We start from the raw sequence: 13174 nt of genomic DNA, 5'->3' as shown, positions 1-13174 counted from the left end.
AGCAGAACATAAAGAGCTCATATATATATTGAGCAACCGCAGTGTGGCTTCAACTTGTCTTATCTTATCTTAATGTGGGCTAATGGGGGAATGAAGAGTACAAGAACATTTTTTCCTGCTAAGAATCCATGTCTTTATCTGCTGGCGATGGACAATTTGAATCAATCAAAGGCTCCGGAATCAATATGGAATTATTTGGATACTGGGAGCAAACTTTTTGTAATCAATCAAACAATGTACAATAGGTACATATTTTAAGGTTTCTCATCTCAATGTCAACAGAGATAAGACAGATACTGATAGAATTGGTACCTGTTTCTTCGTCAATGGTGAAGAGTCCCAGGCCGGAGCCATCATGGACATGATACCGGATCACTCCGTCTCTGCCCGGATCCTTGTCTGACGCCAGGAGCCTGAGCACTGAGGTTCCCACCGCGGCATTTTCCATCACACCAGTCTCATGCACAAACTCAGAAAACACGGGCCTGTGGAGGTTCTCGTTGACGTCCAGCACCTGGATCTCCACAAAGCAGGAGGAGGAGAGAGAACGTGGGAGGCCATGGTCCACAGCCCGGACCGTAAGGTTGTAGGAAGGTCGCCTCTCAAAGTCCAACTCCCTCTCCAGGGTCACGGCACCTGTAGAGGAGTCGATATGAAAGACGCCACCCTCTGTGTTCTTGAGGTTGTAGGTGACGATGCTTCCACTGCCCAGATCCAGGTCAACGCTCTCAACCCAGACAAGGAGGCTTCCAGTGGGTAAATCCTCCGGAACCTTGATTTTGTAAACGTTGGGCACAAATTTGGGGGGGTTGTCATTCACGTCCTGTAAAACCACCACCAGCTCAGCAGTGGAGGACAACTGAGGGCCCAGCTTAGCTCGGTCCCTGGCCTCAATTCGTAGGTCGTAGCGGGGTGAGGTCTCTCGGTCCAAATGACCCACCACAGTCACCTCGCCGGTCGCCTGGTCAATCCTGAACATGTGGCCAGATGTCAGCAGGGAGTACTGGACGCTTCCGCTCGCATCCAGGTCCAGATCCACCGCGCTGGCTGTGAAGATGGCTGAGTCCTGCTCAACATTTTCAGGCACGTGCACGACATACCTGGGCTGATCGAAAAGGGGTGCGTTGTCATTGACGTCCACAATGTTCACTGCGATGAACTTCCATGCCGACGTCTGCGGCGTTCCCAGATCATAAGCTGTTATGTTCAAAATGTAGAATTCTTTGGCCTCTCGGTCCACAGGACAGACCAGGTGAAGGTCTCCCGTGAAGGTGTCAATGGAGAAGCAGCCGTCCTCATTCCCACTGGATATGGCATAGACCAGTTTACCGTTAAAACCCGTGTCTGCGTCAGTGGCCCGGAACTGAACGATGGTGGAATTTAGCGGATGGTCTTCTGCGAGGTCGACTGAAGTTGGCAGGCTGGAGTTAAACTTTGGAGAATGCCTGTTGGTGAGGTGAACGTCAGAAAACGTATCTTCCTCCTGACTGGCCAGGACGGGTTTGATTGATTGGATCAGTTTGTCGGTCAGCTCTTTGAAAACTCCAGTTTCCCGACAGTGGACAGTTGGCTCGTCCCCCCTGTTGGTGACCGTTATCCTGATGACCGACTCCTCTGAGCGATGTTTGCCATCATCGGCCACCACCCTCAAGGTAAACGCCCCCTGTCCCACTGGGATGGGTTGCTTCAGGCTGATGGCCCCCAACACCGAGTCAATGGCAAAGACTTGACGCTCGTTACCAGATTGGATGATGTACCTCAGCTGCTGTAGTTCATCCGAGTCGATGGCTGACAACACCACCACTTTGTGGCCGACGGGCAAATCCAGCGGCACCGTGGTGTTGCAGCCCACTCTCTCAAAGAGCGGGATATTGTCATTGATGTTGTTCAGCGTGATAGTCACAGGGCATTCGGTGACCTGGCTGAAGGGGCAACCACTGTCCGAGGCCCACACTCTTAGGTGGTACCGCCGTTTGGTCAGCTCGTAGTCCAAATGTTCAGAGGTCGATATAACACCTGTGAGCGGGTCAATGGTGAAAGGCAATGTGCCAGCGTTAGCGATGGCGTAAGTCACAAAGCCGTTTTTGCCCTCATCCTTGTCCATGGCCTTTACTTTCAAAATGCTGGCGCCAACAGGGGTGTTTTCATCCAGGGACGCCTGGTAGGAGACGTGGCTGAACTGGGGGCTGTTGTCATTCTCATCTGTCACCTCAACCACAACGTGTGTTTCGGCTTTGCCGTGATTGGCCATAACATCAAACTCGTAGCGCTTCTTGGTCTCGTAGTCAAATCTCCCCGTGGTCACAATAATCCCCGTCTTGGGGTTTATCTTGAACTTGCTGCTATCTGGGTTGTTTTTGAGGCTGAAGGTGACATTGTCTGGTACAGTTGTGACCGAAACCCTGACCACGTGAGTTTTGGGAGGTGAAAACTCGCTCAGCGTAACAATGTAGGTGTCTTCTAAAAATGCCAAGGTGCTGTAATGACCTAGTATGTGGACTTCTTCAATCGGGGACAGCAAACTTGGCCAACTCCTATCAGTCGCCCGGAGTGACAGGTTCAGCCCAGAGGGAGCTTGAGACAACATAATCCTCTTTGTTGAGATGATTTGGAAGTGGTTGCCTTGGGCCCCTAAGGGGATTATCTCAAAACACTTGAGGGGATCCCCTCCAACAACACGGAGGGATTCCACAGGCTTAACCCCCGGCTCCACATGAACAGTTAGGGTTATTTTACCGTCCATGGAGATCGTGGGCTCTGTGACATGTGAGATGAAAGGGGATGCGCTAGACATCTTTTGCACATTGACTGTCACTTTGGCCACATTGCCAAATTTCTGAACGCCCGATATCTTCTTGGTGCGGTCCTCGGCCAGGACGGTGAGGTCATACCTGGCTGCACGGGTGTGGTTAAGCTTCTTTACCAGGCTGACCGAGCCAGTGAAGGGGTCAACGGCAAACGGGTGAGCCCTGCTGGTAAAGGAGTAATAAAACTCAGCATTGCTGCCGACGTCTGCATCTGTAGCGCTGACTGTGACCACACTGGACCTGAGGCGGGCATCTTCTCTGATGGCCACATTGTACGAAGCGGGGTAGAAGAGTGGCTTGAGGTCGTTCATGTCGAGGACGGAGACTGAGATTTTTGCCTTTGCCTGCAGGTCAAAGGTGCTCTCGGTTGCCTCCACGGTCAGAGTGTACATGTCTCTTACCTCCCTGTTGAGGAGTGCCGCATTGCTGCTGCGCGTCTTGATCCTGAGGAAGCAAAAGTCTCCGACATGAAGTGCCTCTGCTTGGAAAAGGTCATCGTCGTCACCCGAGACGATATCATACTTGATGTTCCAGAGAGGCTCCGACACTTGGACACCCATTTTCAGTGCTGTCTCAATGTAGGTGTGCGGAACAGAGTTCTCGTTGATGGTAGCGTTGTAGAGATGGTGTGTAAACATCAGTGGCGAGCTACCTTTGCCTATCATCTCTCTGCAGACACACTTTGGCAAATGCAGGTAGGCTGCTGTCAGGATCAGGAGAAGTCTAACAAAAGACGCCATCCTGAGTACCTCGACAATGGTCTTGGGAACCTGCAATTAGGGGTAAAAAAGGAGACAAATAAATGCCAATAAATGTCAACCTGAAGTCTTCATTCATTCATCTTCTAAACCCTCTCCCTCGTGTACTCAGGGTCTCGGGGTCTGCTGGGGCCTCTCGTAGCTGTCATTGGGTAATAGTAGAGGTACAATGGTACCCTTGACAAGTCGCCAGTTAATTGCAGAGACACATAGAAAGACAAACACAAACCATTAACACTCACTCACTCACTCACTCACTCACTCACACACACACACACACACACACACACACACACACACACACACACACACACACACACACACTTAGGGGCAATCTAGAGTTTCCAATTTGCCTCACATGCATGTTTTTGGATTTTGGGAGGAAGCCGCAGAACCTGGAGGGAACTCAGGGAGAACACAGAGAAAATCCGCACCACCATGACGAAGAATAATGAATGGACCAATTCCAGGATGGTGAGAGAGTTAGAGAAAGAGGGAAAAAACGTATACTGGTACTGATAGTCTGATAACCCTTTGCGTCCCACAGCCAAACACAGCAAACAGACTGAATGCTCCAGCTTAAACTCCACAAAGAATTCAATAGGGATGCAAATGACACAGTGACATAAGAGCAAGTGGGGGTGGGACGGTTTCTGACTCCTGCCCCAACTTGCCTGGTCAAAAAAGAGGAAAACCAGAAAGGCTGAGAAACACGCCGCATTGTTTCAGCAGCACAGAGTCACCTCCAGCATTTCCAGGCAGCAGGTTGTGAAGACAATAAAATAAAATGAAACAAGACAGCCAACCCTCTTCATAATTACCCCCTTTTGTTGCCAAAAGGTAGCAAAACCTTGCTATTAAAAACATTATTACTCAGAGGCCTTTTGTCAGAATGCAGTTTCACCAGGTGATGAGTGAACTGTGGCAGCTGACAGCGGTTGGGTTGCCAGTGCGATTTCCAATCCCAGTGACTAACAAAAAAAGTCAGTCACAAGTGAAAACCGCCAGGCGACAGCAGTACACTGGTGCAGCCCTACAAAATGTTTAATGGTGCCTCCTTTTAAAAAGGATCTAATTAGTTTGCGGTTTCATTCCTTTAGACCTGGTTTATCTAAACAGGCCTAAATGTTGACAACCCACAATGTGCGCTTCCTCTCCAGTTCGGCCTCACTTTTTCCCTCCTCAGTGCCAACGGTGGGAAGCGCCGACAACATTTCTTTCTTGTTCACCGTATCTGAATCTGTCTCTGAGCTGCAGAACTGATGCTATCGAGAGCTGGCGGTGAGATCCAACTCTTTGGATTTTTGCCGAGCAGTCAGTCAGTCAGCCAGCCAGTGTCGACCGGGCAAAGTGCTCTCAGTTTACGTGCATGCAGATAAACAGACCAGATGTTTTGGAGATAAAAGTGAGTGAAGACGATGATCCAGTTCATATCGACATACATTTTTCCACAAGTTTGACAGTGCAACTCATGCACAGGAACCTGGCTTCTGGTCCTGGTTCAAGCACTTCTGGGTTCTTACTGTTTTAGAATGGGGAAACTTTACAAAAATACTGAGGTATAATATATTTTGGGGCCTGTTGAGCAGACTGTTGTGGCCATGCCACAGTCTGTCTGGGTCCTGGATTAGAAGACAAACTTGGGGATTAGATTTCACTCTGATCAGAGTCCCAGAGTCCCAGAGAACGACACACCAACGGGATCAACAGGTGACCAGGTGCAAAGTAACATCTGCTGGAAGAAATACCTCTCTTTGTCTTAGTAATACCCTTTAATCACCTTGTCTCTGTGGCCACTAGAGATCCCTGGAGATTCAGGGTGTTCCCGGATTGAACCACAAATTCTGCTTGGAAAGTCGGTCAGTAAATGAAAAACAGTCACTGAAAGCAGGATAGTTGCTGGATTAAGACGCAATTCTCCTTCAACAAGTGGAATTTTATCCTACTACTCCTAGATGAAGCACCTAGCGCATTAACAACACTGGCTCAGTAAGGGAGGGAAAGGTCCTTTTGTTTGTCTTTTTAGTATGAACACACTTGCTGCACTTGTGAACTCCGAAGTAAGCAACGCATTGAAACGAATCCATGAATCATGTATATGACTCATACTTGGCATGACTGTTGTGATATTAAAGGCGTTAAAAGTCACCTAACAGGAGAATCCAGTGTTTAATAATTAGTAAGATCAGACATTACAAAGCACAGGACAGCTGCAGACCCTGGCTGACCAACCAGAGATCAGGGCAAGCTAACTAGGATCCAACACTGCAGTGATTCTGGATCCATTTCACACCAGGTGACTCCAAGTAAGTCTAAACCTGCAGCTTGTGTTGCATTAAACGAGTCAATGAGTTAAAAAAAAAATGAGCAGAAATCTTTTTTTTTTAATCTCAATCGCTTCCAAAACTGAATGCTGCTGATGTTGCCGCTATCTCCCAAACACCACCATCATCATCCTTCACACACAAACACACAAAAACACACACACACACACACACACACACACACCATCTCTGCCTGTGTGCAAACTCCTCAGGCTTGAGACCTGCAGCCACACGTTTGGCTCCATCTCGCTAGATCGTGTTTCAACACCCTCATGGCTCCGAGCAAGGGAAAAGTGAAGCAAGAATGAGGGTAGAGTAAAGGAAGAGCGAGGGAAGACTGAGTGTGGCTCTCTGACGGATGGAAATCAGCAGGATAGAAAAGCTGCAGTCAGTCAAAGTCAGATGTTTCCTGACCGGGTGATCACTGCCAGACCACCCAATCACCGCTCAGACTGAGTCTGGATCCACTGAGTCTGAACACACTTGAGTCTGAACCAACTGAATCTGGACCCACCAAGTCTGGATCCACTGAGTCTGAACACACTTGAGTCTGAACCAACTGAATCTGGACCCACCAAGTCTGGATCCACTGAGTCTGAACACATTTGAGTCTGAACCAACTGAATCTGCACCGACTGAGTCTAGACCCACTGAGTCTGAACCCACCAAGTCTGAACTAACTGAGTCTGAAACTTGGTCCAAAAACCCACTTCAAAAGCCAAGTGCCGATGTTTGTTCTCGTTTTTTGAGCTGCACAAAGAAGCTGACATATTCCGCTGATGGATTGGAGGGAAACAAATAATGCTGCAAGCTTCTTGCAGCAGGTGACCGTCTGAAAAAATGTGAGACAAATGACAACTAAGGTCATGTCAAAAGCAAATTTCTAAAATAAACGACTCTATTCATCAACGTTTTTTTTTCTTCTTCTTCAACTTCTTTTTACTCGAGGTCATTGAGCTCCCCTGAGGAAAAAAAAACAACAACACATCACATTGTTGCGATGCAGGAGGTTAATGGCAGAGCCATCAAAGGTTTTTCCATAATCCAGTCTTTGATTTATAGTTGTGTGTCACTTTTTACCTATTGATGACACCGCTGCAATGGCCGCTATCAATCACCCCGTACTTACGTCTCCCTGCAGTCATTTTGTTTACATTCTGTCATTCACGGCGTGACGAGGAGGTGTAACGATTCCCCGAGCTCAGCTGGGTCACGTCGACTCTCGCTCGGGTCGCTGGGGGTTTATCAATTTGGTTTAAAGAAAAAAGTTAATGAAAGGCTAAAAGTTGAAATTTAAATATTAAAAGTGCAGTGTCTTTTATGTTCTTTATTGTCATTGCAACAAGCGGCTACAATGAAATTTACTTGGGCTTCCCTCCCGTAGTGCAATAGGTTAAAAGATACACAGTTAAAAACCTTTTGACACACACGAAACGAGCTTCCTCACAGCAAATCTTTACGACTCTCCAAGCCATCGGACAAAATTCCTTGTGAAACACAGAGAACAGCAGATTGTTGAGCTGCAAGAAAATAAAGTTGACATGGAATTTCTCCATCCATCCATCTCCATGTAGCTATGCCAGTTGTCACAACTGGCCCTTGTTTAGCCTGACTCACCAAGAGCCCAGCGCTGAGCCCTCTGGCTAGCAAAGTCATTGATCAGGTATTTAAAGTATCGCTTTCTAGTCAGCTGACTTTCAAGCGGCATCATGGCAAAACTGCAAAGCCTGTCCTGAGACATCGTGGACCTCAAATTGTTTTTAGCTTAGTGAAAGCTCTCTCCCCACCAACAACAGTCACAGGCAATGTACAAAATATTGGTAAAGCAATGCAGACCTGCCCAAAAATGCTTTGTCGCTGCATCTTCTTAATTGCAGTCAGGAGGCCAAGAGGGGACAAGTTAGGAGGGAAATACACATATGTATATATATATATATATATATATATATATATATATATATATATATATATATATATATATATATACATATATACATATGTACATATATGCCATATACCAATAAATTACAGATTACAGTTAAATGTAATGGGCAAACTTCCATTTAATTTTAATATTGTCTGCAACTTACATGCAGGCTGAGGAGAGCTACTGACTGTTTCCAACTGTCCAGCATCCAGGGCAGACAGTAGGGTGTTTTTATTTGTTTATTTTTGGACTTTTATTTCATAATGAACATCAAGTGAGAAAATAATTTTGTGTTTAAATTTATGTAATTCATAAAATTTATAGACTCCCTGCAATGATGCTAACTGGTATGTTATTAACACAGTGTTGCTCATCTTCTTCACTGGGACATGGAGGAGGGCAGGTATGGGGAGCCTGGGGTCCTGCTCACTCATCTTTAATCATTGCTGGGCAAATGATGATGAAATAGGTTAACACTAGTCTGTGGTAGCTAGCTAGCTCATTTCACAACAGGTTAATACCAGTCACAGACAGGCCACCCACCTTTCTGAGAAAAAAAGTCAGTAAGTTTTCATTTCTCTCTTTTCTCTCTCTCTCTTCTTTTTTGAAATCCTGACTTTATTTTTCTGGGCAACATTTTGGTCCCTCATTGTTTTCTCCTGATTGCAATAAATTAAGCACATCATCACTGACAAGTGCGCGAGCCAGCGCTGTTGCAGCCTACAGGACGGAATCATTTCATACAGGTGGGGGAGAATCGTCAGTCAATTGGTATTTTTAACTTTTACAGCCAAAACAAGTCAAAATAAAGAGATCATAATGGTAGTATCCTTTCATTCATTCATTTTCCATGCCTGCTTTGTCGCGAGCTCAGGGTCACGGGGGTCTGCTGCCTATCCTAGCTGTCATAGGGCGAAGGCAGGGTGACACCCTGGAGAAGTGACCAGTTCATCGCAGGGCCACATAGACACAAAGAACCATTCACACTCACACGCACACCTACGACAATTTACAGTGTTCAATTGACCTCACATGCATGTTTTTGGAGTGTGGGAGGAAGTCGGAGAACCCGGAGAGAACCCATGCAGACACGCGGACAGTGCTAACCACTGCACCACTGTGTCACCAATGGTATTATATTTGAAATATATATACCTAATTTTGGGGGCCCTGTCAGGCAAGGGCCCTTGGAATGCTCCTAACCTTTACAACATTTACGGCGCCCCTGCATAGAAAACCACTGTTTATTCCGTCAAGAGGAAATACATTCCACTCGTTTTCCTGACCGGCCAAGACAAGTCGCTTCTTGGATCCATCAGCAAGTCCCGCCCCCTCCACCTGTTTTTGGTGTAATAATGAGAAGGTTTGATTCCAGGGAAACACCCACCACCGGGTGGGCCCATCAAGCCCCATCAGGTCTAGTGCCATCCAGGTAATTGCCCTCAAATGCTTCCACAAAGCTTCTCCCCCCCAGCAGGTGGCAGCGAAAAATGACGATTGCTCAAAAGTGGAAATTAGAGAGGTTTGTTTTTCTTTTTCTCTTTTTTTTAATTGTGTTTTAATTGTATTTTTTATGCATTCATACAATCAATTTCCCTCTTCCAGGTTCATTAGCATGTGATTAGCTCCACCCCCTTCCCCACCCCCACTCTCACCAGGGGAAAGGGAAGGAAGAGAAGAAGAAAACTAAACTAAAAACTAACTTCAACTCCTGCAGCGCGCCCAGCAGTGAGAATCCGTTAAGAACAAAGCGAAACATACGTCCTTGTCTGCACGTGTGCAGTGACACAAGACGAGTGTTTACAGTATCTGTGATCTTGAGGTGGGTGGGAGGGTCGGGGACAGCACAGCCGTCAGCCACCGGGGAATAATTAGGCTATCATGGCTTCACTTTAGCGCAGCTTCAGTGTAATTTATAGCTTTCGGCGCCACCCATGACAACTAGTCACGGTGTCATACATCAAGCTGATGGTGGTGTAATTACACACGTGTGTGGGGGGGGGGTTAACGGCCGTTATCGCAGCCACCCACCAGGAGGTGATGTTCAAGATTTTCAGGTTTTCAGGAAGCAGCAGTGCAGTTAGCCCTCTGTTTACAGCCATGCTACTAAAAACATGCGCTTCCTTGAACCTCCCACACGGAAGACAAAAAAAAAAAAAACAGAAGGCGAAGCCAGGGAGTTCCGGGTGGATGAGTCACCCAGGACTCTGACAAAGCAGCAAAAAAAAGTAAAAAAAAACAAAAAAAAAACACATAAACTTGAACTATTTTAGTTCCGCTTCAGAATCAGAATTAGAATCAGTAATATGTAAATAGAAAAATGCATCCAAGTTCCTCCTCATCTATTGAACACATACACACACAGTCGCACACACGCACACAACACACACCAGTCATGAGCTGAAGGAAGCAGGTGACTGCAGGTTCGAGGAAGAGAAAAATGTTTGACTTTTGTTCCAATTCTGATTGAAGAGTCAGATTTATCTGCTGAAAATCTTAGTCTGAGTCAAAGGCACAAAGGGGGCGGAGCCTCCTTCACCTCTAACTGAAGTGGTTGAACTCGCTGATCCCTTGACAGCAGCATCAGCAGCAGCCGCCTGCGGATCATCAGGCTGGATTAAAGTCTGTTTTACACATGACACGACTCAGCAGATAAGAAGGAAGCTAGAGCAGATAACAGCTAGTTCCGCCCCGACCGGCCAGGGACATTCTTTTCTTTTTTTTTCTTTTTTTTGGAGTCCCATCTGTTGAGAATTCATGCTGATTGGTATTGAACCTCAGGGAGGGAGAACGTTCAATATCATCATGCAGATTTTTTCTTTCAGAGGCTCAAAGACACTTTTGAGAGTGAGAGATGTGGGGGACGGAATGAGGAGGGGGTGGGGGTGAGGTTCTGAACGATGGATTTCCTCCCAACAGAAAGTTTGTAAGTCCATCTTCCAGAGTTAATTTTTCCCAAAGCGGTCGGATCTGGAATTCCCTGCTTCCCAATGTGACGGGGAGGCCAGTTTAAAATATGTATGACAATTTTTCAATATTAGGGGCTATAACACGAGGACACAACATCACAAAGATCCTTGCACTGCCAAACCTGCAAGATTCAGTGATGGAAGTTGAGTTCCCGTAATGTCCTATTAATTTCAATGGAGTTTCTAACTTGCTAGCTAGCGAGACAGCGCAGACGCTGAAGTCGCATTTTGGTTTCCAGGTTGCTTCACCATCATGCAGCCCCCACGTAGAGCATGTAGCAGTAGTGTCACTTCATGCCTCATCATGCCTCTGTAAATCACCTGATGCATCAGCCAATCAGAACGAGCTGAGACACAGCAGCATTATGACATCACAATGAGAATATAAAAGTGTTCTCTTACTTTTTTAGTATTACAGTTGGTAGTTTAGAAGTCCAGGACTTAAAAATCTACCACAGAAAAATTTATAATGAACTGCATTTCAGATCAAAGGCCATTTTGCAGGTGTTTATTTTTGTTTTGCGATCTAAGAGGGAAAAATGCTTCTTGGGCCAAATGGGGTTGTAGGCTGCAGTACCTCCAGTAGCCACTGGAGAAAAATTACTACCACCATATTGCCAGTGTAGTATCAGTTCTTATAATAATAATATATCTATGATGGAAATCTGCAGCGGCCGAACGACGTCAAGTTTTACCTGGAAACAAATAGAACGCAGAAAATATTGGTTTAAAGTGAAAGTCGCAAAACCCAGAGACACGACGGGCTGATTTATAAAGGTGATATGGTTCACCACAGGCTTTAAAAAAATCTGTGAGCTGTGAGACTGCCGGGGGTTTGAGCTCACAGAGCCAATGAGTGAAAATCATAATTATTGATAATTATTAATAACAAGAGGGAACGTCGGACTTGCTGCCACTCGTCTCTCCGCCTCCAGGAACAGGCTCAGCTCCTCCCCACCCACTCTCACTCTACTCTAACTCTCTCACTCACTTGTTGCTGTTTGAGGACTGTGATCACGTTGACCTCTGACCTCTGACCTCCTAGATTCCACTCTCCCCTTTCGTCTGTGCAACTACTAGACCAGACCTGGACAAAGTACGGCCGGATCCCTGTCCGGCCCGCGTGAGGCCAGTCATTACGCAATCTACCTGTCGATCGCAAGGTAGTTTGGCGCAATCACATGGAGGGAGAGAGTCGTGATCTCCCATCAATGAAAATTTCCTGGGACTTCAGCTCGATTTCCCACCAGTTCCGTCCAATCACGGAAGAGCTACTACAGCAGCTTCTCCGTTCAATCAGAGAGCAACTTCTCCGTCAAACTAGAGAACAGCTCATCCAATCAGAAGGCAGCTCCTTCATCCACTCAGAGAGTAAATCCGTCCTACAATGAGAGAGCAGCTCTTCCGTCCAATCAGAGAACAGCTCCTCCAGTCAGAGGGCAGCTCTTCCAGGACCTCCTGGCTCTGTGGGGTCACCATCTGGTTCCTACGACCCTCCGGCTTCACCTTTCTCAGGGCTGCCGCCTGAAGACGAGCGTCAACAGTGGGTGGAGCGTTTATATCTGGAGCAGCTAACGACCCCGAGGTGCTCTGGCCTCAGGTGCTCTGCCCTGCTGAGGACACTCATCAGCCAAGATCAGCTGATTTCTTGAGGAATTCATTTTTTCCCAGTTACACACACCTGACAATGAATCTGAATCGGAATCTGAATCAGTCAAGTGAAAGTCAAAGGTTAAGTGTGAAAAAGGGGAAACCAGACCTCCGCGACCTCAGCGGCAGGTCTCTGGGTGGATGGTTAAAATCCTTGATGGAATTCCAGTCAACCCACTGGAGAAAAAAAAAAGGCACCAAGCTTTCCGAGGGGATTTTCTCGGCCGGAAGTCGGAGTTGAACAAATCTGGAAACTCAAAAAAACGTCATGAATCAGTTTCTTCCACAAGGTGGTGCACTTCCCACTTAACAGCGGCAGAGCTGTTTTTCCTCCAGTCGGAGTGAATGTTTCACTGGTTGGCTGTAAAAAAGCTGCCATGAACAGCGGGATTGGAGACACGATGGGGAGCGATTGGGAAGCGACGGCGGCGTTTCTCGGTTTGCACGTTTACTCTTGAAAGTGTTTGCGTTTTAAACTGTGAAACCAGGAAGTTATTTATTTCTTGTTCGCCCCTTCCCCCCTCCAAGTTTCTCATAGCCTGCAGGTCAGGGGTGGAAGGTTGGGGGGTGCAAGACACACACACACACACACACACACACACACACACACACACACACACACACAGGCTCAGTGAGGCCTCACAGCAAACACCATAATTGCAGGGAGGGTCAGAAAACCAAACTCCCAGTTTGGCCTGTCACTCACTCTGAGGCTGACTGGATGGGTCGAGGAGGCGCT

At 46.9% G+C, this 13174-nt stretch overlaps 1 protein-coding gene across 1 annotated transcript in view; it reads right to left on the bottom strand.

Annotated features, from left to right (window-relative positions):
• fat2 (FAT atypical cadherin 2) overlaps window positions 1-13174 on the bottom strand; it is an 84278-nt gene that overhangs the window by 68749 nt on the left and 2355 nt on the right. Inside the window, exon 2 of the mRNA XM_076043538.1 lies at window positions 313-3577. Coding sequence (XP_075899653.1) covers window positions 313-3547 — 3235 coding nt within the window. The 5' untranslated portion in view covers window positions 3548-3577. The remainder of the gene's footprint in view (window positions 1-312; window positions 3578-13174) is intronic.

The sequence above is a fragment of the Nelusetta ayraudi genome, unplaced genomic scaffold, assembly GCF_046127955.1.
Source record: "Nelusetta ayraudi isolate G7.1 ecotype Tasmania unplaced genomic scaffold, CSIRO-AGI_Nayr_v1 ptg000075l, whole genome shotgun sequence".
Lineage (NCBI taxonomy): Eukaryota > Metazoa > Chordata > Actinopteri > Tetraodontiformes > Monacanthidae > Nelusetta > Nelusetta ayraudi.
The sequence above is the reverse complement of the archived record's forward strand: the minus strand, read 5'-3'. Positions and strand labels throughout refer to the sequence as shown.